The sequence below is a fragment of the Dunckerocampus dactyliophorus genome, chromosome 4, assembly GCF_027744805.1.
Source record: "Dunckerocampus dactyliophorus isolate RoL2022-P2 chromosome 4, RoL_Ddac_1.1, whole genome shotgun sequence".
Taxonomy (NCBI): Eukaryota; Metazoa; Chordata; class Actinopteri; order Syngnathiformes; family Syngnathidae; genus Dunckerocampus; species Dunckerocampus dactyliophorus.
In genome coordinates this window covers 34654434-34675482 of record NC_072822.1, presented here as the reverse complement: position 1 = coordinate 34675482, position 21049 = coordinate 34654434, and the positions used below count along the sequence as shown (strand labels likewise).

General features: G+C 43.9%; 1 protein-coding gene across 3 annotated transcripts in view; it reads right to left on the bottom strand.

The window, feature by feature from the left end:
* Positions 1-21049, bottom strand: part of fras1 (Fraser extracellular matrix complex subunit 1) — a 218192-nt gene that overhangs the window by 23535 nt on the left and 173608 nt on the right. For all 3 annotated transcript variants that reach the window (XM_054775017.1, XM_054775018.1, XM_054775019.1), the window contains 16 exons: positions 20361-20492; positions 18818-18946; positions 18483-18730; positions 16279-16430; positions 14340-14502; positions 12868-13000; positions 10753-10937; positions 9233-9386; positions 8378-8641; positions 7217-7405; positions 6957-7076; positions 6604-6783; positions 3463-3587; positions 3246-3386; positions 1908-2135; positions 153-266 (listed from right to left, as the gene is read on the bottom strand). In XM_054775017.1, the coding sequence (XP_054630992.1) occupies positions 153-266; positions 1908-2135; positions 3246-3386; positions 3463-3587; positions 6604-6783; positions 6957-7076; positions 7217-7405; positions 8378-8641; positions 9233-9386; positions 10753-10937; positions 12868-13000; positions 14340-14502; positions 16279-16430; positions 18483-18730; positions 18818-18946; positions 20361-20492 (2657 nt within the window). The remainder of the gene's footprint in view (positions 1-152; positions 267-1907; positions 2136-3245; positions 3387-3462; positions 3588-6603; positions 6784-6956; positions 7077-7216; positions 7406-8377; positions 8642-9232; positions 9387-10752; positions 10938-12867; positions 13001-14339; positions 14503-16278; positions 16431-18482; positions 18731-18817; positions 18947-20360; positions 20493-21049) is intronic.

Below are 21049 nucleotides of genomic sequence, written 5' to 3'. Positions count from 1 at the left end.
GCGATAAACAAGGGACGACTGTATCGCTCTTCTCAGCGAGCAGCAGGTCCTGCATTGGTCCCCTTCATCCGTTTAAAAGGAAAGCGCTCGCAGGCGGCGCCGTCTCGTTGGTGACATTTACACCCCGCCCACCCCTCCAAGAAAACACACACCTTGTCGTCCATGTACTCCAGCCACTGCAGGCCCAGGTTGGTGACGATACGAGGAGTTCCGTCATCCACCGGAAGAATGTCGATCTTAAATTTCTGGGGGGCCGCCGTCACAATCTGGAAAAGAAAATGGTTTGATTGACAATCCCGATAAAGCAGGCGATGGTTCAGAGTTTTGTGCGCGGCGTCGCCTCTAAAGGTCTCCCTTTGTGCTCGTGTTTAAAATAGACGTTAACGGCGTGAATGTGCCGCAGGTCATTGCTTGTATTGATTTGTCTCTCTCTCTGAGCTCCACCTAACACAGTCCTTACGTTCTTCCTTCCTGCGGTGGGGGGGCATGCTATTATCACACAGACGCTGCAAAGCTTTGTTAAGTTTGACACACGCCGTTTGAAGGACGCCGGCGGAGGAGCTCATGCATTATTTAATAAAAGGCGGCGCGGGAGTAAATTCACCTCCGCGTTAATGCCACCGCCACACCCGGGGGCTATCAAGCAAACCCACCCCCTCCCTCCACGAGCGACGTGCTAAGATAATAAACACGATATGAAAACCTGCTCGCCACCGCTCAAGTGAATCATGTGGACTATTAGAGGAGAATGACGAATGACAAAGTGAAGAGTCAATTCACCCTGAGACCATAAGTACCTCCTTAAAGAGGACACATACCTTAGACTACTGTCATATAGAATTTTTTTTACCGTGTTTGCCGCTATTTTAGACATTGACGAAGGCAAAATAAGTCATCATAAACCATCACATGTGACGTCAACACACATCCATTATTAAAAACCCTACGAGGGATGCAACATCACCACATAGGCGGCTGCCGTTTGACGCCCCTGCACAACCTGAAGCTGGCAAACATTTTGCACTTTTCAAATGCCACGGCGCCTGCGTTTCAGTGCTCGACTGGGTTTTGTTTTCCTCATCACGGAGCATTTGGTACAACGAGTGAGCTCAGGGGAAGTTACGGCAGGTCGTTAACGTCACAGGAGTGCTTCATTTGCTCACCTGCACAGCGCAGCTAATCTCGCATAATTGGAGCCTAATCTTTAAATTATCGGTTGTATTATATTATCAAATGTATTGGTATGACGTCATAATTCTCTCATATTGTGCCTGATAATTATCGTGCACCTCTAGTTGGAACACAAAATAATGAAAATTGAGTATAAGGTAAAGAAATATAAAATTGTTTGCCACATGTCACAGCTAAAAGACACCCATTCAGCAAATATCGTTTTTGGTATGACACATTTTGTGCTTGGTTGAGCTACTTGTGTTATGTTCTCCCTTTTCTCATGACCTTTAACTCTGAATTCTTACTTGTGTTTGAACTGTATCGTGATTTTACGCTTCTATGACGAGATGCTATAAGCATGGATTTGGATTTGCCTTGCCTGAACTTTATTATAGTTAGACACAAAAAGTGAAAGAAAATATTCATCATTTCTGCAAAATGTCTTCATATTTGCACCAGTAAATCCCCCCAAAATTACAGTAGAACATTTTCTGACCTTGAAAAAACCTTCCAGCTCTTCCTTATTTTGTTTTATGCTCCAGCAAACGTCATTCTCCAGGGAGGAGGAGGATAAAATCTTAAGTTTTAAGATAGGAAGTGCATGTGAAAACGTGCTTTTACAGAAGCAAAGCCGCACTTCTCTTGGGGATCCGACCCTGGCTTATCACAGGTGAGGGAGATGCCTCCACCCTCATGCACTTTTTCACCTTGACCTACCGTCCACGGACGCTCACCTCCTTGCCGCCGTCTTCCACCATGAAGAGCAGGTTGGTGCCGTCGGCCACCGTGAAACTGAAGCGGTCCTTGAGCGAGTTGGAGCCATCGTGGTTGTAGCTGATGCGGTTCTGGTAGACGTCGTCCATGCTGAAGCTGCCCGTCTGCCTGTAGTGCTGCCCGTTGCTGGTGCGCTCGATGGTGCCGTGGCGAGGGGGCTGCACCACGGTGAAGACGATGGACTCGGCCTAAAAGGACGCACACGAGACTGTACATCTTTCTTCCTTTTACTGTATTTACAGTATCCGACTAAAGTACAACCCTCACATCTCAGCAAGCATTTTACTCTATCCTGTCAATAATATAGAAAGTACTAGTTTAGAGTAGCCAGTGTACAGCTTGTATAGCGGTATACATAGCCTAGCCACTGAAAATGACTCACACCTCACAGTGAACACGTCCAAATTGTGGTGAAAGTCGCAATATTTTCCTCAATGAACCGCAGCTCACAAGTCTCGGCAGCACTCATGCACAATGCTTGCCTGTAGGCAAGACACAATTATCTTGCAGCTCACTTCCGCAGGTCCTTCATACCGACCGCTGTCAGGCTCTACAACACCTGCACCACCTGAACCATGTTGTAGTCACTATGCTTTCTTTACTTGCGTATCTTGCTTGCTGTGAATTTCCCCGCTGTGGGATAAATAAAGTACAATACAATACTTGCGTTGGAATTCACGTTTACACTCAGTGAACTGCAGCTCACAAGCCCGGCAGCCAGCACTCATGCACCATGCTTGACTGTAGGCAAGACACAATTATCTCACCAAAAGACCAGAAGAAGTCACTATTTTCGCCGCCATTGACAATTTCAGTCAGCAAGATCCATGAAGAACGTGTGTTTGACGTGTGAACACTTTGATGAGGCAGACAATGCACGTCACAGTACATGTTGGTTCATGTTTTCCCCTCAGTGAACCGCGGCTCGCCGGTGTTGGAAGCACTCGTGCACCCCGAGACGTGGATGCTACCACCATCAAGGGAGCGAATCTTCAGAATGTCACAGCACATTCCCCAAAAATGAACCGCTTCTCCACAGTGCCGGCGGCACTCGTGTGCCATGCTTGACTGTAAGCAAGACACAATTATCTTGTGCTACTCACTTGTTTTGCCAGCTGTTTTGCCAATCATGGCTGTGGATCGTACACTGCAATACAAGCTGTACAATGACTATCCAACTTCTGTGGTTTAGTCCCTTGACAAGACAGAATAAAAAGGCTTGCTGATACGTGCTTCGATTTGAATGGTGAGACATTTTAAGAGGACAAATCACAAAGTCGATGTCCCTTGCGTCCTACCTCTGTGTCGGCGTCGGTGGCTTTCAGCTCAAACTCTGTGATGGTCTTCCTGACTCCCTCCTGCACCCTCATGCCAGGGACAAGCAGCAGCGGCAGAGAGTCGTCCACCGGTTTGATGGTGACGTAGAAGGTCTGGGCCACCTTGGAGACAACAAAGCGTCCGTCAAACCTTCAGCAATCGAGCGCATAGGAGAACACGCCGTCGCTGTCGTTTCACCTCGTTGGTGCCGTCCGACACGGTGAAGGAGAACTGGTCCGCGTGCTTTTCTTCCTCGCTGGTGTGAACGTACTGGATGCTGCGTGACGCAAGGTCGGCTTGCGTAAACGTCTCGATGCGGGTGCCTGGAAGACAAAAGCGCTTTTCACTCTATGGAGAATCACATGGCGTACCAAGCATGCCTTGCGGGCACTTGGTAAATAACAGTTAAAGTTACGCATTTGTTGTTAGCGCTTAGTTGTTCTTGCCCACATAGGATAGTAGCGCGTTGTCGTCGTGCGTTAACGTACCGTGAGTAAGACTGTCACAGGCCGTATGGAAAAAACGTCCCACTCAAGATGATTAAGGTACCAGAGGTAACAATGAAATGAGCGTAAAGGAAACCCTGATTTGTTGAGGCATAGCTGCCATTCCAGCACCACTCCGTCGTCCTCCATCATCCTAACGAGACAATAAACTCCACTCCAACTAAGAACAAGCTCTCGCTTTAACAAGGCGATTGGTCGGCAAAATGAAAGCGCAGCAGCAGGAAGACGTAATCGGCTGCGACTGTAATGACAGGCAGGACGCCAAAGACAGCGAGTGGAGACTCAGCAGAAGCCTTCGTCAGAAACATTACAGACGCTTTATTGCCGCTAATGAGCTGCAGCTGGATGCCCGAAGCCGCCTGACGTTGCGTTCAGAGAAGAAATTAGAGTGAAATGCTCCAAGATTGTACAAATGGTGAACGATCCATGAGGTCTCCACCCGATACCAAACACAACACTATCAAGGTTGCTCATTTTCAACAAGAACCCTGTGGATTTTGTAAAATGTCCAACACAGTCAGTGAGGAGAAAGAAGACTGGTGATTTGGATAAACATCCAACTCAAGATGATCAAGGTACCAGAGGTTTCAGTGAAATTGTGTAACATTTGTTGTAACCCCTACCTCATCCCTCCCTTTTTTTTCAAATTTAATGGCAATAATTCTATTGATTTTGAACAGCATCCAAGATAGGTTGGGCTCCGGTAGTTGATATCAGTGGAAAATTCAACCTTTTTCAAATTGATTAATGAGCCCCGTTACCTTTGAACAATGTCAGGTATTATCGTTGTATGACAGAGCAAGAAGGTTGCTGATTTTGAAAACACTCAAGATGATCAAGATACCGGCGGTCAAAGTGAAATTGTGTAACATCTGTTGTAAATTATCATTTTCAACATTTTTTCTAATGTTGAGGAATTACTGCTTTATTTATCGCAATAATTCCATTGATTTTAAATGACACCCAAGATAGATCAGGATAAGATGGCTGAAATTAGTGGAAAATTCAATTTTTCAAATAGTGGAGGATGATTGTTGTAATTTAGAGTAAAAGCTCTGTAACTTTTGACTGCTGTCATCTATGAGGCGTTAGCATTGTATAACAGAGGAAGGAGGTTGTTGATTTTGAAAAAATGTCCCACTCAAGATGATCAAGGTGCCGGAGGTTAAAGTGGAATTGTGGAACATCTGTTGTAAATCATCATTTTCAAAGTTTTTTCTAATGTTGAGGAATTACGGCTTTATTTAACGCAATAATTCCATTGATTTTAAATGACACCCAAGATAGATCAGGATACGGTGGCTGAAATTAGTGGAAAATTCAATTTTTCAAATTGTGGAGGATGATTGTTATAATTAAGAGTAAAAGCCCTGTAACTTTTGAATTATGTCAACCATCAGGTGTTACCGGTTTATAACAGAGCAAGAAGGTTGTTGATTTAAAAAAAAAAAAAAAGTCCCACTCAAGATGATGAAGGTACCTGAGGTAAAAATGAAATTACATAACGTTTGTTGTAAACTTATCTTTTTCAACATTTTTCTGATGTTGGGGGCATTATTGTTTGATGTAATGGCAATAATTTCATTGACTGTAAACAACATCCAAGATAGATCGGGACACAGCAGCTGAGATTAGCAGAAAAATTGGGATTTTTCACATTGTTGAGGAGTAATTTAGAGCAAGAGCCCTGTTACTTTTGACTGATGTCATCTATGAGGTGTTACCATTGCATAGCAGAGGAAGGAGGTTGTTGATTTTGAAAAAATGTCCCACTCAAGATGATCAAGGTACCGGAGGTTAAGGTGGAATTGTAACATTTGTTGTAAATCATCATTTTCAAGCTTTTTTTTCCTAATTTTGGGGCCATTATTGTTTGATTTAACAGCAACAATTTCATTGATTTTAAACATCCAAGCTAGATGGAGCTACAGTAGCTGAGACTAGCGGAAAATGTCATTTTTGAAATTGTTGAGGATTATTGTTGGAATTTAGAGCGGGAGCCCCGTTATTTTGAATGATGCCATCTATGAGGCATTACCGGTGTATAAAAGCAAGAAGGCTGTTGATTTTGAAAAAAATGACCCACTCAAGATGATCAAGGTACCTGAGGTAAAAAAGAAATTGTGTAACATTTGTTGAAAATCATCATTTTAAACTTTTTTTTCAAATTTTGGGGGCATTATTGTTTGAGGTAATGGCAAGAATTCTATTGATTTTAAACAACATCCAAGATAGGTTGTGATACGATGGCTGAGATGAGCAGGAAATCTAAGATTTTTCAAATTTAGAGCAAGAACCGTGTTAGTTTTGAATGAAGCCAAGTATCAGGCGTTACAAACGAATAACAGCGCAAGAATGTAGTGGATTTTGAAAAAATGGCCCACTCAAGATGATCAAGGTACCCCAGTAAAAGTGAAATTGTGTAACTTTTGTTGTACATCATTATTTTGAACGTTTTCTCCAATTTTGGGGGGCATTATTGTTTGAGGTAACGGCATTAATTCCACTGATTTCAAATGACATCCAAGATAGATTGAGAAACAGTGGCTAAAATTAGTTTTAGCAGCATTTCAGCAGCAATTAGTTTTGAATGATGCTCAGTATCAGGCGATACCAACGTACAACAGAGCAAGGAGGTAGTGGATTTTGAAAAAAAGTCCCATTCAAGATGATCAAGGTACCTTAGGTCATTGCTCAATTCAAACCTATTCTTGAAAAAGTCTGACGATGATCATGATAGCAGATGTCAAAGTCCGATACGCAATGGGGTTTTTGTCCAGTTTTCACGGAATGGTTCTTGCCGACAGTTTTGTGTCCTGGAAGGGCCGCCTACCAGGACTGGTGGCGTGCTCCAGGTGTCCCAGGCTGGTCTGCTTGGTGATGCGGAAGACAAGCTCGCTGGGCTCGCTGTCCTGGTCGCTGGCGGACAGCTGCAGCGTGGTCAGCTTCTTCAAGGTGTTCTCATCCAGGACCAGACCTTTGTTGACCACCACCGACGGAGGGAGGCGGTCCTCTGCGAGAGAGAGAGAGAGGAAATGGTACGAAGGCGAATGATAACTGGGTCAATCGGAGCTATGTTTTAGTTTTCACTTTCTTATGCACTCCAATCATCATATCATCATGGACGTATTGCTGTATTCATAGTAACGGTGGTGACGACAAGTCAAGATGGCTCATCAAACCTACCCAGCACGCTGATGAAGAAGGACTGGTCGATCAGTTTGTTGCCTTCAGGGTCCACCAGGTTGAACTTGAAAGACAGACTGCCTCCCTTCTCACCTTTCTCATGGCTGTACTGCACCAGGCCTGGGACACAAACGCACCACTATATGGCAAAACTGCATCAGGGATACTCAAGAGGACAGACCTCCACCAGGGCTTGAACCAGTGCTGGAAGAACTCGGATCTGAACAGCCATTTAGAATTGACCAAACACAAAAAAGCACCTTTGTTGACATCCTCCTGAGTGAAGCTCCGCGTGGGACCTTTGACTGACACCTTCTCCATGTGTCCACTTTTGCTGAGCAGGACTTTGCCGCTGGGAGGGTCTTTGGTCAGAACATATCTGAGCTTCAGGCTGTCAGAGTCCAAATCGGTACCCTTCAGGTTCTGCTCACTGATCTTAGATGAAGAGCCTGCGAGAAGATGCCACATACACTTCTGGACTGGGAATGGATAGAATGGTTGCAGAAAGCACAGCTAATTTACTCTGTGCACGTATTATTGTTGTACGTGTCGCAAAGTGCTGGGACAAAATTATTGTAATGAATCCATCCATTCATCCATCCAGGTTTAAGGTGAATACATACATATCATGAAAATATATTTTATTACACAGAGGTGTGAACATTTCTTGGTTTTTGCATGTTTGTCACACTTAAATGTTTCAGATCATCAAACTAGTTTAAATATTAGTCAATGACAACACAATTGAACACAAAATGCTTACTTTTACGCCAGATGTAATGGGACACACACCTTCCAAAATATTCTACTTTTGTCCCGTAAGACCACAGAGTATTTTCCCAAAGGTCTTGGGGATCATCAAGATGTTTTCTGGCAAACTTGAGACGAGCCTTAATGTTCTTTTTGTTCAGCAATGTTTTTTGTCTTGGAACTCTGCCATTCAGGTTGTTTTTGCCCAGCGTCTTTCTTACGGTGGAGTCATGAACACTGACCTTAACTGAGGCAAGTGAGGCCTGCACTTCTTTGGATGTTGTTGTGGGGTCTTTTGTGACCTCTTGGATGAGTCGTCTTGGGGTCATTTTGGTTGGCCGGCCACTCCTGTGAAGGTTCAACGCTGTTCCATGTTTTGGCCATTTGTGGATAATGGCTCTCACTGTGGTTTGCTGGAGTCCCAAAGCTTTAGAAATGACTTTATAACCTTTTCCACACTGATAGATCTCAATTAATCTCAGTTATGTTATGTTTTAACAGGGAGGCATCACTTTTTCACACAGGGCCAGGTAGGATTGGATTTTTTTTCTCCCTTAATAATACAAAGTTTCATTTAAAAACTGCATTTTGTGTTCAGTTATGTTGTCCAATATTTAAATGTGTTTGATAAGTGTGACAAACAGAAAATATCAATGAATAAGTGCTCTCACCGGCCGGCAGCTGCAGTCCTCTGTTGACCGTCATGCGAGGCCCTTCGCTCCTGGTGACGTCCATGGTGAACTGCAAGTGTCCCGTGTGCGTGTGGACGCCATCAGTGACGGTAAAGACCATTTCGTCCGAGCCGCCGCTGACGGTGTCGGGTGTGTAGACGAGCAGCCGATCCAGGACATCCTGGTAGGTGAAGGTGGAACCCTGCGAGAGCACACGGCCGTTCTCTAAGGGCTGTGCGTAGAACTGACGTCTGCGGAGTTTTCCTGCAGGAGGACAAAAACCAAAGACTGATATGGACATGCACATGTTACACTGCACTTCCATGTGACCGCTGAGAGAAAGACACCCTCGTCAATCAGTCCAGTCATGAGTGCCGACCCTGTCTCTGCGGCTTGGATGTAAAGCGTCCATCTTCAAGTCGAGATAATAAAGACATCTTTGTCCCAACGCTACACTTTGTTTTGGTTTTTTTCTTCTTTATGGTTTCAGGCGCCCAGGTCTCTGGCAGGCCGGATTGAAAGGACAATTTCGGTGGGAAAAACAGAGTGTTTGGAGGTCAGGTAATTTGAGTGTGTGTCATGGTGTGTGTGTGTGTGTGTGAGAGAAATGGCTGCAGTCAGCGTGCAGTGGAGTGTCTTATTTTACACTGTGTGTGTGTGTGTGTGTGTGTGTGTGTGTGTGTGTGCGCGCTTTCCCTGCAGAGTCTCAGTCATTTAGCATCGGTTTGCTGGAACTGTGTGTGTGTGTGTGTGTGTGCGTGTGTGTCTCGGTGCACAGTAAGATGACAAAGGCCAATGAATACTTCATTTAAATTGACCACAAATATCACAACATGTACGAGCAGGGGTTCTGACCGTAGGAAGGCTTTCTGATGATGGTGAACAGGATCTCGTTCTCAGGCGTGTCCTGATCCAGGACGCTGAGGGACGAGTTGGTGATGACCACTCCGGAGTTCTCCTCCACGTGGATGCTGCTCACCGACACCACAGGCTCGCTCTCCTGCTTCCCCTGACGACAAGAGAGGAGAAGAGGAAGAGGACGTCTTTAATTCTTCCTGACAGGTCGCAGCAAACGTTCATCAGCAGGCTGACGGCAGTGATCACTTGTGTCTTACAGGAAAGGTCACACCTGACTCAGTGATTGAATGAATGGGCCTCCGCCAAGGCTTTATATATTTGTCAGCTGGCGAATCAATGAGAGGACCACTAACAAGTAACTTGAGATGATTGTAGGATGCATGACGACCACAAAATATCCCCACTGGACATCTTCTGGATTTTCTCATGCGTTCCAATACACAATGCAACAATGCTGTTGTTGTCCTTTTCGCAGGAGAAGATCCTTCCACATGTTCAAGGATACCGTCTTTGTCCATCATGATACTTGTGATGTCTGCACGGCTTGGACCGGCAAACGTCCTAACACCAAACGCTGTGACACTAAATGTCCGAACACAAAACGTGTAGCACCAAATGTCGTAGCACCAAATACGGTGACACCAAACATCGTGCCCCAAAAGTTGTGACACCCAATGTCGTGACACAAAATGTCACAACACAAAACGTGTAACACCAAAAGTTGTGACACCAAACCTTGCAACCCAAAATGTCGTGACACTGAAAGTCATAACAAAAAATGTCGTAACACCAAATGTCGAGACACCAAACTCTGCGGCGCCGAGCACACTGACGTCAAATGTTGTAACACCAAACATCGTAACATAAAACTGTGACTTGGGTGTGGGCGGCGGACACGATGGAGGACAAATCTCCATAAATCCAAAGTCACCAATGAAGTCCAACATTGTCACAACAAATTAGGAGTTGATGACGTGTCTGGACACGTATGGACTTTTACATGTCACATGCTACGTTTACACGGCTGACAATCCCCATCAAACTGGATTAAACTCGGTTTGACATTTAAGCTCCAGACCCTGCAGTCACAGAGCATATTTGCATTTTTATGATATATTTTTTCACTGCGTCACTCATGGTCAGCAATAATGAGTGAAATTATGATCATTTGTGATTGATAGGAAACAACATCTAATGTTTCAATTATAAAAAATATCATGATGTTTTGAAGAAATCCATCACACAAAGAAATAATACAATAAATAACAATAAATAATTATAATATTGTTATATAATATATTATGTTATTATATAACATATATTAAATAATTCAAAATAGAGACAATTTTGCTGATTTGGTTAATTTTGATATTTGTATGGCATCCTCCATGTGTGGATAAAAAAATAAAATAAATAAAAATAAAACAGATGTAGATGTTGAAAACTACACAAGACAAAACCATGAAAAACATAAGCTGCTTGTTTTTAAAAAGTAGCGTATCCTTCCAACAAGTCACCTGGATGTCGATTTCCACGTAGAAGGCCTCCGTCTGGCTGTGTCCGTCGCTGATGTAGAAGCTGAAGGCGTCCTGCTGCGCTCGCTGACCTTTGCGCTGCACGTAGAAGATGTGCTCCGAGCTGAGGTCGTCCACGGAGAAAGGAGCGTCGGGCGTGACGACCCGGGAGCCGCCCACTGCCCCGCCTGGTCGGGTGCGGGTGGTGGGAGGGGGAGACGCATTAAAAAGACTGTAAAGGCGTCAAAGTAAAAGCCTGGATAAATTATTGCGCGTAAATATCAACAGCTGCGACTTCACATTAAGAGCCTGCGTGCACGCCGCCGTCGTTTACAACGCCTCACATCCGCCCTCGCGGCCTCCATGCATCACTCTGCCCAGACACGTCGTGTCGCTCGGATGCGCCAAGGTGTCGGCTTGTTTTGACACCGAGGAGGCGGGAAGCGGCGGTTTCAGACACGGGATGAATGAGCCGAGCAGCGTGTGTGTTATAACCCCGACACGGCACATCTCCATCATTTGGCTCCTGGAAGGTGAGCGAGAGGAGTCTCTTATCTGAAGGAGAACCTACCCTGAATGACAATCAGGACATGTGTTGCATCACTCGCAGCTAGCAGGGCCACGCTGGGACATTTTGAGAGTCTTGAGAGAGAACAACAGAGCGGCAAAAAGAAGTGAGGGGTGTAATATATCGACTTTGAAATTTAGATTTAACTGTACTTTGTGCACACCTGCAGGGAAGAAGGACTCGAACAAAGTTGGATTTACCAGCCGTACCTGTTGTTTTGTCCTAATCAAATGTCATGACATTACTACTAGCGCATCTTTACTTTCAGGAGAACCAGAGTATAGAGTGAGAGGAGCCACCTGCCGTGGCCCAGCAAGGTGCACTGAATTCGGGCACGTGCTCTGAGCAGCCGGTGTGACACCGCGGAGGTCTTCGGCAAACCTTTTGCACTTTTCCAACGCCGCGGCGCTGGCGTTCCGGGTGGCTGATAAGGTTTTTTGTGTGCTCGATGGTTTTTTCCCCCCCTCATCGCGGAGCATTTGGTACAACTCGCACGCCGAGTGTCTTCCTGGGAAAGTGAATGTTTGTTCACAAGTGAGCACAGGGGACGTTACGACAGGCCGTTGACGTCGCAGGCAGGAGAAAAAAGATTTGCTCAACCGCACAGTGATGGTAATCTGGCCTCATTGGAGCGTCTCTTTAAATGATCGGTTATCGCAGCTATTTTTAATGTTATCTGATTTATCGGTAAGACATCACAATTCCCTCATATCGGACCCCTACTATTTACACCTGAAAAGTTTTCAAAAAGGTCCACTTTTCAGGCTCTAAAATGCTATTGTCATGAAAACAAACGTCCCAAATGACACAATTTTTATCTGTTTTTAGTCAAAATCAAAGTGCAAGATATTTAAACTTTTTCCAGGGAGGGCCACATAGTGGAAAAATGCAAGGATGCAACTTTGCCACTTTGCTATTTTGTAAAGCAACACATGTACTGTAGATATGCTAACAAGTTATACAGACTGGATGTCAATAATCTTGATACTTGTTCTTTTCGTATTAATATGACTTCATTCCCATAATATGACAACTTTTCCCCCAAACTCATTTTCCAAAAATATTACGTTATTGTTATGTTTTCTGTCAAATTTAAATTCTATGCGACTAAAATGACAATTTTTTTATTCTCGTAAAATTGCGACTTTTTTCTCGTTAGATGAGGACTTTTTTTCTTTTAATATTTTGGTTTGATTCTCATAAAATTGCAGTTTATTTTACTATTTCTGCTGCTGCTTTTAAAAATTCAACTTTCTGCTTGTACATTTTTTTTCTTGTGTTTTTTTTTCTTGATACATTTTGTGCCTTAAAGATCGGCGATCAACCTCGTGAAGTCTTTTGGTGACCCCGACATGAAAGCACGTATCGCTCTTCTCAACGAGCAGCGGGTGCTGCTCTGGGCGCCTCCGCCAACTAAAAGCTCTCACAGGCGGCTCTGTCTTGTTTGGGACAAAAACGACAAAAAGAATTGACGCGACGCCCCAATTATGCAAATTTTATGATAACGTCGTTATGTCATTTCAAGCCACATGGGGGGGGGGGGATCTCACCTTGCTTGGTGTTTTCAATGAAGCCGTACTTGGGGGGGCTGACCAGCCAAACCAGCAGGTTCTTCCTGGGAGTGTCCTGGTCCGATACGATGATGTGATTGGTCGACAGCTGCACCCGACCGCCTTCTTGGACCTACGAGTCGCAGCAATAGATGGCAACATTAGCCAAAGAGTACCGCAGCACGTGTGTCTTACCTACAGTCAAGCATGGTGGTGGTAGCGTCATGGTCGGGGGGTGCACGAGTGTTGCCTGAACTGGGGCGCTGCGGTTCTTTGCGGGAAACATAAATTCCGTCAGCACACTTCAAACATGTCCAAATTGTGTCCTTGGTGTGAATATTTAGTGCGAGCACCGTTGTTTTCTCGCACCGCCTTGATCTTCTTGGGCATGGAATCGAGCAGAGCTGCACAGGTTGTTCCTCAGCAAGATGTTTGTCATCTTGGACGTGTGTCGGGAAATTGAAGTGTGCCACTTTATGTTGGAATTCATCTTTCTAAAAAATGAACCGCAGCTTCCCCACAATACTGGCAGCACTCAAGCACCATACCTGATTATAGGCAAGACACTTGCCATCTTGGAAGTGTATTCAGACTCCTTATCAGGCTGGCAAACTGACATGTGGGCCAGTTTCTACTTCACAGTGTTACAATATGTGTTGGAATTCAACTTTCTCAAAAATTAACAGCAGTTCCAACTCCGTACTGGCAGCACTCATGCACCATACTTGATTGTAGGCAACACCTTGTCCTCCTTATCAGGTTGGAAAACTGACATGCGTGCCAGTTTATGTTGGAACTCATCTTCCCTAAAAATGAACCGCAGCTTCATCCCAGTACTCGCAGCACTCACGCACTATACTTATACTTTACTGTAGGCAAGACACCTGTCAACTTGGAGGTGTGTTGGGACTCATGCGGCCCAGTTTCTGCCTCACAATGTCACAGTATGCGTTGGAATAATCTTTCTCAAAAATGAACCGCAGCTTCTCCAGAGTACTGGCAGCACTCATGCACCATATTGGACTGTAGGCAAGACACTTGTCATCTTGGAGGTGTGTCGGGACTCCTTAACAGGTTGGCAAACTGACATGTGGGCCAGTTTCTGCTTCACAGTGTTAAGTGGTAGGTGTTGGAATTCAACTTTCTCAAAAATTAACCACAGTTCCCCCCAGAACTGGCAGCACTCATGCACTATATTGGACTGTAAGCAAGACGCTTGGCATATGAGAGGAACCTCCTTATGAGGTTGGAAAACTGACATGTGGCCCAGCTTCTTCCTCACAATGTCACAGTATGTGTTGGAATTCATTCTTGCCAAAAATGAATGGTGGACCTCCAGTGACGGCAGCACTCGTGCGCAACACTTGAGTGTAGACGAGACACAGTCATCTTGCTACCGAGTACTTTAAAGTATACCCAAGTTGACTTTGACAAGATATACTTTGATAGAAATGACCAAGGAGGGTGATGACCTTGATGCCGCTGCGCACGGTGACCACTGGCGGCTGTCTGGGTGTGGAGGTGATGGTGATGGTGCACATCTGGTTGTCAAGACGACGGTTGTCAGAATCGTAGACAACAAAGTGGAAGATGTCCGTTATCGGCTGGTCGCCCGTCTCCAAGGAGGTGACGTACCTGTCGACGTGAAAACATTGTTGGCACGTTAAAGCACAGCCAAACTGCCCGATGGGCGCTGGTAAAACTGCCGTCCGCACTCCAAATTAAACCAGTTTCAAACCCGATCCGACTCTAATGAGCAATTCAAACAACCTTAAAATAAAAGTCTGTTTTTGACAACCATTAAAGGCTTACACACTAATTAATATACTCTACATGCAACACCATACTAGCATTAAAAACCCGCAAGGCATGCTGGGTAACTTCCTGTTGGGGAAGTGTGCGTGCGGGCTTCCCAGCATGCCTTGCGGGTTGTAAATTAGTAGTAATGTTATTAGTATACATGTACCCCCATAGGCCATGTGGTACAGTTACTTACTGTGTTATTTCTGGTTGCACCGTGAGTGAGAAACGCATTTCCGTGTCAATCAGATGTGTTTTATAACAAAACAATGTCCTAATTATGTAGATTCTAGAAATAAAATACGTATAAATAAAAATGAAATAATAATACTTGGTCAAGAACACACCAATATGAGGGATCGCAAATGCGGAATGCGAAAGCTTTGTGTTACGATTATCAACAATTCAAGTTCTTATCCTAAAATACGCCTTTTTGCTCTTTTTTTTTCTCATTTTGTTGTGTTTTTTTGGAACTGTGTTTCCCGAATGTAAGCACTGACTTCGATACCCGCGTAGTCCGTGTGGTACAGTTACATTGTGTGTTTCACTTGAGTTACTTAGTGTATTATTTCTGGCTGCACCGTGAGTGAGGAAGGCGCTTGGCCATCGCCGTTTTGGTGTGAATCAGATGCGCTTTCTAACAAAAACAACCCCCTAAATATGGAGATAACAGAAATCAAAAACACACAAATTTGCGGGGTTGCAAATACTGAAATGTGAATATGCCAGGATCCATATATTTACATATAGATAATTACCTCCACATATTAACATTCTCTCCTTAAAAGATTTTTTTTGCTCTTTTTTCTCCTTGTTGTTGTGTTTTTTTTGTAACTGTAATTTTTACAATGTGGCGCATGAGCAAATCGAACCCCGGGCTGCACTTTGGACAAAAACGAACAAACATCGAAAGCCGTGTTTCCCTCTGTTCCTACCGCTTCTTTGCTTTGGTAGAGTCTAAATAAAAAACGCAAAACAGGCCAACTGAGGGGTCTGATCCAAGCCCTGATTGATTAATCAATTAAGCCTTGGATCTCCGCGTGTAGTGTCTATCTATCCATCCTTGGGATAACTGTGGATTAAGGGATGCTTTCAAATCCGCCAGTGAGCAAACAAAGCATGAAATCCGAACTCGTCTAATCCAATGTCATTCTCCTAGAAGTATTAGTCACTGTCAGCGTTGCCTGGAGAAACGCTGCTGCAGGAAGCTAACAGCAGCCTGCACTGATGAAAAGACGCAGTTAGCGTGTAAATATTTGCCTTTCATCTCGAGGGTCGCCCTCAAGAGTGGCACGAGTCGTCACTGCTAAGGCCTTATTTTCTTCTCTCGCCTTCTTTTGTTTGCTTTCATAATGTCTGACAAGGCCGTGGTCTCCCGACGAGAAGCAGAACCTGAGATGAAAGGAGACACTCGGCTCTTCGGGAGATGATGGCATTCAGTACGACTTGACTTATTTTATCTGCGCGCATTGGAATGGAAGGTAAATGTCCGCATGACCCTGCCTCAGCTCTCTAAGAAGAGGTAGACGTTGTCCACCTCTAACTCCTGAAGTTGTTTTATGTGCAAAACAAAGAAGTACAAAAATATTGCATAAACATCCCCAAACTAACCTGACGGTGCTGCGGTTGATGTCCTCCATGGTGAAGGTGGAGTACTCCCTCAGTTCCTGAGGCTCCTGCTGTGCCTGAGTCCTGGTCAAGAGGCCGTACATGGGCACGGACACCAGCTGGATTCGGATCTGGTCGTCCGGGGACGAGTCGTCCTACAAGAGAAGGAACGTGTGTCCAATCGAGCTGGTGATGTCAATGCACAGGGTCAAACCAGGTTGAATCCAGATCGGAGTGCGTGCGGCGGAAAAATACGTAGGTGGAATAAAGTGTAGTCACGCGTCGCTATACTGATTCCAAGGACAAAGTCAATAGTGTTCTTTGCATTCTCTAGGGGCGCCATAGCGCCATAGCGTCAGTCCTGTCAAGCCGGTGTTTGGAGCCCATGATGCAGAGATGGTAGTACCAGAACGGTACCTCCACACGAGTAAAAAGTCATACAATGAAACACAAACGCACAGTCCAAAAAACACTAAAATACCGGGCTAAGCCACAAAAAGGATCCACATAACACTGCTAGCAAAAGTAGTAGCAGGAAAAATGCAAAAATTGGATAAACCAAGGGCGCTGCTGAAAACCAAGCAGGGAAAACACTAACAAAAGACGCTGCTGAGAACCCAGCAGGTACGAATAGTTAACAGGAGAGACTATGAAAACAGGGGGCAAGGGAGGGTGGAGATCAGGAGAGGAGCAAGCAGCAATCTGGCAACGAGAAAGTCCCACAGCCATGCTTAAGACGGCAGGTAAGTGATTAGCAGCAGGTGTGTACCGGTGGCTGCGTCTCTGCTGGGTCAGCAGTGTGCTGCAAGAGACGGCAGCAGAGCAGCAACACAGCACATGACAGGTCCGCACAGGGCGTCATTCAAGCCAGAACCGCCACTGCTTCTGATGGCAGTGTGGCAAAGAAAAGGAAAGTGAAAAGTGATGTGAGAAATCGTAAAATGCTCAGCAATGGGAAAAGAAAAAGCGAAGTAGCTTCTTGAGCGCGGCGGAAGAATATGTAGTGGCACGTTGCTACACTGATTAAGTACAAGGTCACTTTTATTCTTTTTAGAAGGGAAAATAGGAAAAAAAGAGAAAAAAAGGGGAAAAAGGAAAAACAGGATCCCCTTCCCCATAAAACTTGGTCAATTTTGCTCCTTTAAGTACATTTTTTCCCTTTCGTTATGTCCACCTAACTCTTCTGATGGCAGTGTGGCAAAGAAAAGGAAAGTGAAAGTGAAAAGTGAAGTGAGACATCGTAAAATGCTCAAAAATGGGAAAAGAAAAAGAGAACAAGCTGCGTGTGCGCGGCGGAACACGTCGTGGCAGGTCGCTACACTGATTAAGTACAAAGTCATTTTTGTTCTTTTTAGGAGGGGAAAAAAGAAAACAGAAAAAAAAGAAAAAAAAAGTCACCTCTGTTCTTATTAGTGAATTTTATTTCTTTTTCCCTTCATTATGTCTCCAGACTCTTCTAATGGCAGTACGGCAAGGAAGAGGAAAGTGAAAGTGAAAAGTGAAGTCAGACATCGTAAAATGCTCAGAAATTGGAAAAGAAAAAGAAAACCAGCTACATGCGTGTGGTGGAAGAATACGTAGTGGCACGTCGCTACACTGAGGAACGACAACATCACTTTTGTTCTTTTTAGCAAACTTTTTTCCCTTTGTTATGTCTCCCAGACTCTTCTGAATGCAGTGCTGCAAAGAAAAGGAAAGTGAAAGTGACGTGAGACATCGTAAAATGCTCCGAAATTAGGAAAAGAAAGTGAAAGTGAACGTTTTCCCCTTTGTTATGTCTCCCGGGCTCTTCTGAGAAGAAAAGGAAAGTGAAAGTGATGTGAAGTTAGACACTGCAAAAACACTCAGAAAGCAGAGAAGCGTGAAAGGATCTGGTCCTATGACATGAACACTGATCGTTTCGCAGTGTAGTGGTGTCATTGTTGATTCGCTGGTCTCTCCCTCCTTTGCAACGCCCCTTCCACTGATCAAAGACAACCACAATGATAAAGGTGCTTTTTTACTGTTACATTTAATTCATGTATCATGTAATTAATTTGTCTATCATGTAGCCTTGTTCATTTATTTTTCTCATTTTTTAAAACTATCCATTTATTTGATTATATATATATTTTTTATTGATATATTTTTATTTTTTTTATTCATCTACAGTGTAAGTTCCGACTGCTACGTAAGCGCATACGATGATGATGATGATGATTGCTTACAGTGTAGGCCAGGTGTGAGCGCTTGATGACCGTGCTGCTTTGCTTGCCCACTTCCAGGGAAAGACTGGCGGCGGGGTCTCGCTGCGGCCCGTCGCCGCGGGCGCCCAGCACCGCCACCTGCACCACCGTGGTCGCCATGGAGATGCCGTCGCTGACAGAGAAGGTGATGGCGTCGTCCTGGCCGGAGAGCCCGGCGTGGCGGTACAACAGAACGTTGCGGGTGACGTCGCCGAAGGTGAAGACATCGCCTGGCGTCGAGGGAAAGGATCCGGGTTAGCTTCCGAAGGGTTAACTTCCGACCCTTAACGTCTCACGCGGAGATGTGTCGGCCTCACCGTTTGTCATGCTGGTGTGAGCGCCGCCTTCGTTTTTGACCAGCTCGCCATGGATGGGCGCTTCCACCAGCTCGAACTCCAGCTCGTCGGGGGACGTGTCGGCGTCGCTCACCGCCAGGTGCTGACCGCCTGCACAGCGAGAATGAAGCACTTCTATTGTGGAGACCACTCTCATACATTTTGTACATTCTGGATGCTAACGGCAATCCACTGTAGGTCAACACTGAATATGCTAAACTACATAATTACTGTTATTATTCACGTCTAAAATCATCAGATCTTATTATTTCTGTATTATTTTTCTGTATGCAGCGATCATGTTCTTCCTCATTTCCTTATTAATGAGAATTTTTAGATTGAATGTATGAATTATTATATTATGTTTTTAAATAATGCAACAGTATTATCATACATGATACAATATTTGATATATTAGATTACAATTTATTTATATGTATTATTTATGTATTATTATTATATATTATGTTCTTACTCATTTTCTTAGAATTTGATTATATATTATAATACATTATTATTTTTCTGTAAGTCGTGATCATGTTCTTCCTCATTAATAAGAAGTTCAATATTCATTTATTATATTATAAAATGTATATAATATAATATGATAGTATATTATAACACAGCATTATGTTATGTGTTTATTATTATATTTTATATTCTGTTATTATTTATTTATTAGTTTCTGCATGCAGTGATCGTGTTCTTTCTTATTTTCTTATTAATGGCAATTTTACTATATATTATATTAAATACAAAGAATGATATGTTATACTATATTATACTATACTATACTATGCTATGCTATACTGCAATGTGTAATATTACATTATTTTATTATTGATGTATTATCACATATTATATTGTTATTTATTATTATTATTATTTATGTATTATTTTTCCGCATTGCAGTGACCATATTAATAATAAATAATAAAAATAATAATAAAACATTCTATCATTTTTCTATTATTGCGACCAGGTCAGGGTGTACCCCGCCCGTCGCCCGAAGTCAGCTAGGATAGGCTCCAGCATGCCCCCGCGACCCTAATGAGGAAGAAGCGGTATAGAAAATGGATGGATGGATGGATATTCTGTTATTCTTTGTTGTTATTATTTATTTATCATTTTCCACATGCAGTGATCATGTTCTTCATTTTCTTATTCATGACAATTTGATTAGTTGTTATATTAAATATATAGAACTACAGTATATAACATTTTATACTACACTATGCTACAGTATATTATTTTGTTATTATTTATGTATTATTAAATATTATATTATTATTTCTTTATTCTTTTTGCGCATGCAGTGATCATGTTCTTCCTAATTTCCTGATCATTGAGCTCTGAAATGCACTTTGTACGTGTAATTAAGCTTAGCTACATTTAAAAAAGATGACACGGGCGCTCGAAAACGATACACATCAGTTGGACTTCACTCAAAGTGTGTCATGACTAAAACAAAACAACAAAGCAAGCAAGGCAAAACGCGGCTCTGATGTGGTCGTCTTTTCCTTACCCACGGTGGCCTGGCCCCCCATGCTGACTTCCAGAAGCGGGTCCAGCACCTGAAACATGGGCGGCTGCTGGTGGTTGGACAGCAGCAGGACGGCAAAGTCTAACTCGGGAGTCGTGTGCTCGCCGTCAGACACTGGCGGACACACACACAAGCAGATTGGCAGGTTGACAGGTTTTTCTCCGTTCCACCGTGATTTCCTGTTTGGTGCTTTTATTTTGTGATTTTTGCTAGTCAGAGGTTCATTGTGTTTTATGCCTGGACTTGTCTTGAATTGTTTTTGCTTTGCGTCTCTTTGGACTCTTGTACTTGTGTGCTGTTGGCATTTCCACCTCCCATGGTGATTTTAGTTTAGCCTTAGCGGACCCTCCAACCTTCTTTGTGAGTTTGCTGTCCATTCGAAGCCTAAAAAGTAGATTTTAACTTACATATGTACGACATAGGTTCGTCAAAAACATGCCTTTATAACATAAAGACGCCCTGAGGTGAAGAATAGGCGATCGAAAGAGAAGAAGAAGTTGAGCGCAGCGGCCAGGAAGAGGACGGAGATGATTGAGCAGCTGCAGTGACGGACAGGAGGAGGAGGAATGAGTGGAGAAGGAGAGGAAGGACATTTGTCACAAAGATGAATCGGCACGTGGCGGGAATGGAGGAGCACACACGGCGAGGCAGCGTCAGCAGCAAGAGACGCG